The sequence below is a fragment of the Octopus bimaculoides genome, chromosome 8 (genome assembly GCF_001194135.2).
Source record: "Octopus bimaculoides isolate UCB-OBI-ISO-001 chromosome 8, ASM119413v2, whole genome shotgun sequence".
In the NCBI taxonomy this organism is placed as follows: domain Eukaryota; kingdom Metazoa; phylum Mollusca; class Cephalopoda; order Octopoda; family Octopodidae; genus Octopus; species Octopus bimaculoides.
The window spans coordinates 66777908-66780141 of NC_068988.1; the positions used below are offsets into that span (position 1 = coordinate 66777908).

At 35.0% G+C, this 2234-nt stretch overlaps 1 protein-coding gene across 1 annotated transcript in view; it reads right to left on the reverse strand.

The window, feature by feature from the left end:
- Positions 1–2234, reverse strand: part of LOC106867808 (atrial natriuretic peptide receptor 1) — a 900438-nt gene that overhangs the window by 53775 nt on the left and 844429 nt on the right. The window contains exon 18 of the mRNA XM_052970159.1: positions 451–519. Coding sequence (XP_052826119.1) covers positions 451–519 — 69 coding nt within the window. The remainder of the gene's footprint in view (positions 1–450; positions 520–2234) is intronic.

Consider the following 2234-nt stretch of genomic DNA (forward strand, 5'->3'; position numbering starts at 1 on the left):
ATATATATATATATACATACACGTATGTATGTATATATGTATTTGTGTGTCTGTGTTTGTCATCCCACCATTGCTTGACAGCTGATGTTGGCATTTTTACATTCCCACAACCTAGCGGTTCAGTAAAAGACACCGATAGAATAAGTACTAGGCTTACAAAGAATAAGTCCTGGGGTTGATTTACTCCAGCATGGCCACAGTCAAATGACTGAAACAAGGAACCGAAAAAAGGCATAAAAGTTATGTATACACATACACTTGCAGATAGAAGTGCAATTGTATATTGAAAAGTATGTGTATTGTTCTCTTTTATGCCTCATGACTTAGCTGTTCAACAAAAACACATGAAGATATGTTCAAGACTTAAATAAATACTAGAGCACCAACATGCCCACTGTCCAGTTAATGAAACTAGTCAATGAATAGAAGAATGAATACATCTCTACTTACCTTATAGACATCAAACTGTTCAATTGTTGAATCAAACATTGTGTATAAATCATTTAGGAGAGCCACAACCTGGAGATGAAAAACAAGGGAGAGTGAGACATGTCTTTATTATGAAAGAGAGAGGGAATGAGATTGAGAGAGAGAGAGAGAGAAGAAACGTGAGGGAGTGAGAGGGAAAGTGAGGGATAGATGGATATTAATCTGCATACAAGTATATATCATCATCATATCATTATCATCATCATCATCATCATTTAACATCTGTTTTCCATACTGGCATTGGTTGGAGGGTTTGACAGGAGCTGGCCAGCTAGGGAGTTGTCCAGACTCCAATTGTCTGTTGTGGTATGGTTTCTATGTCTGAACACCCCTGTTAATGCCAACCACTTTACAGAATGTGCTGGGTGCTTTTTATGTGCCACTAGCATGGGTACATTTACTCAGCACAAGCATGAGTGCTTTTTATGTGACACCAGAAACTGTAAAGGACAAACCTGTATATATGACAGCAATTTTACTTAGCTTGGCACATCTTCTCAAGGACAGCAAATTGCTTCAACTCCCAGTCCCTTCTCATTTCCTCAGTGAAGCCCAGAGTCTGAGGATACTCTCTCACCACTTCATCCCATATCTTCCTGGGTCCACCCCTCCCACAAGTTCCCTCCACAATTTGAGCTCAGTACTTCATCATGCAACTGTCCTCATCCATACGCACCACTGCAGCTGAACAAGGCAATGAATTGGTTTCCATATTCTGTATATCATTGTTATTTATTGGACATTTACCCTTATCATTTCTACCCTTATTTCTATTTCTACCCTTATTTCTATTTCTACCCTTATTTCTATTTCTACCTTGTCCTTTAAAATAATTGCTATCACGAGTAGCATCCGTGCCATCAGAGCAATGATGGTCCATATTTTGTGCATGATACTTTAATTTCTGTTTATACCCACCTTTGCGGAGTGCTATATAATAATAGTCAGTGTTTCTGTTAAAAATATCCTTAGGAGATGATAAATTAGAAATTCTTCTAGAAATATTGTAAATTAGAAAGTTTTTTTTACAGAACTGGGATGATTACTTCCAATATTTATATACTTAAGATTGGAGTTAGGCTTGTGGTATGGTTCATAGTTGTTAGTAATGAAATTTAGGTTAATATCCAGGAAGTTAATTGACTCATGTTCATTTTCAATTGTTACGGAGAGTCAAAAGTTAAAAAAAAAAATTTCTTCTTATATAGTTCTAATTTTCTACTTGATAGATTTCTGATTGCAAAAAGGGCATCATCCCTATAAAGACCTCTCACAAGTTCAGCAAAATCCCTTCTTAAGATAAAAACAATATAAATACCTACTTAATCTGTAACTTGGGCAGAATCTGCAGAACCCGATTTTGATTTGTCATCATTTTGTAGCTTTCAACACTTTAACGCACACACGCACAAGTACATAGGAATAGTAATGGTTTTTTAAAAAATACACCTGTTGCTAAAACACACATATCTAAGTCTATGAAAGGTTAACCAAAACGGAATGTAGCTCCTTTCTAAAAAATTCTCTCCCCTGACGAAATACCCAAACTACGATATTCAATGGGAAAATTTAAATTAATCTAATTTAATTCAATTCTTCAAATTGAATTAATCATGTATGGAAACAGCTGTAGGTGTAAAGAATTTGATGTTATACTGAATGGAATTTGTTCAAATAAATTGATGTCTATATATTAATTTCTCCATTTTCTTTTTCTCATACGAATATATATATATATATATATA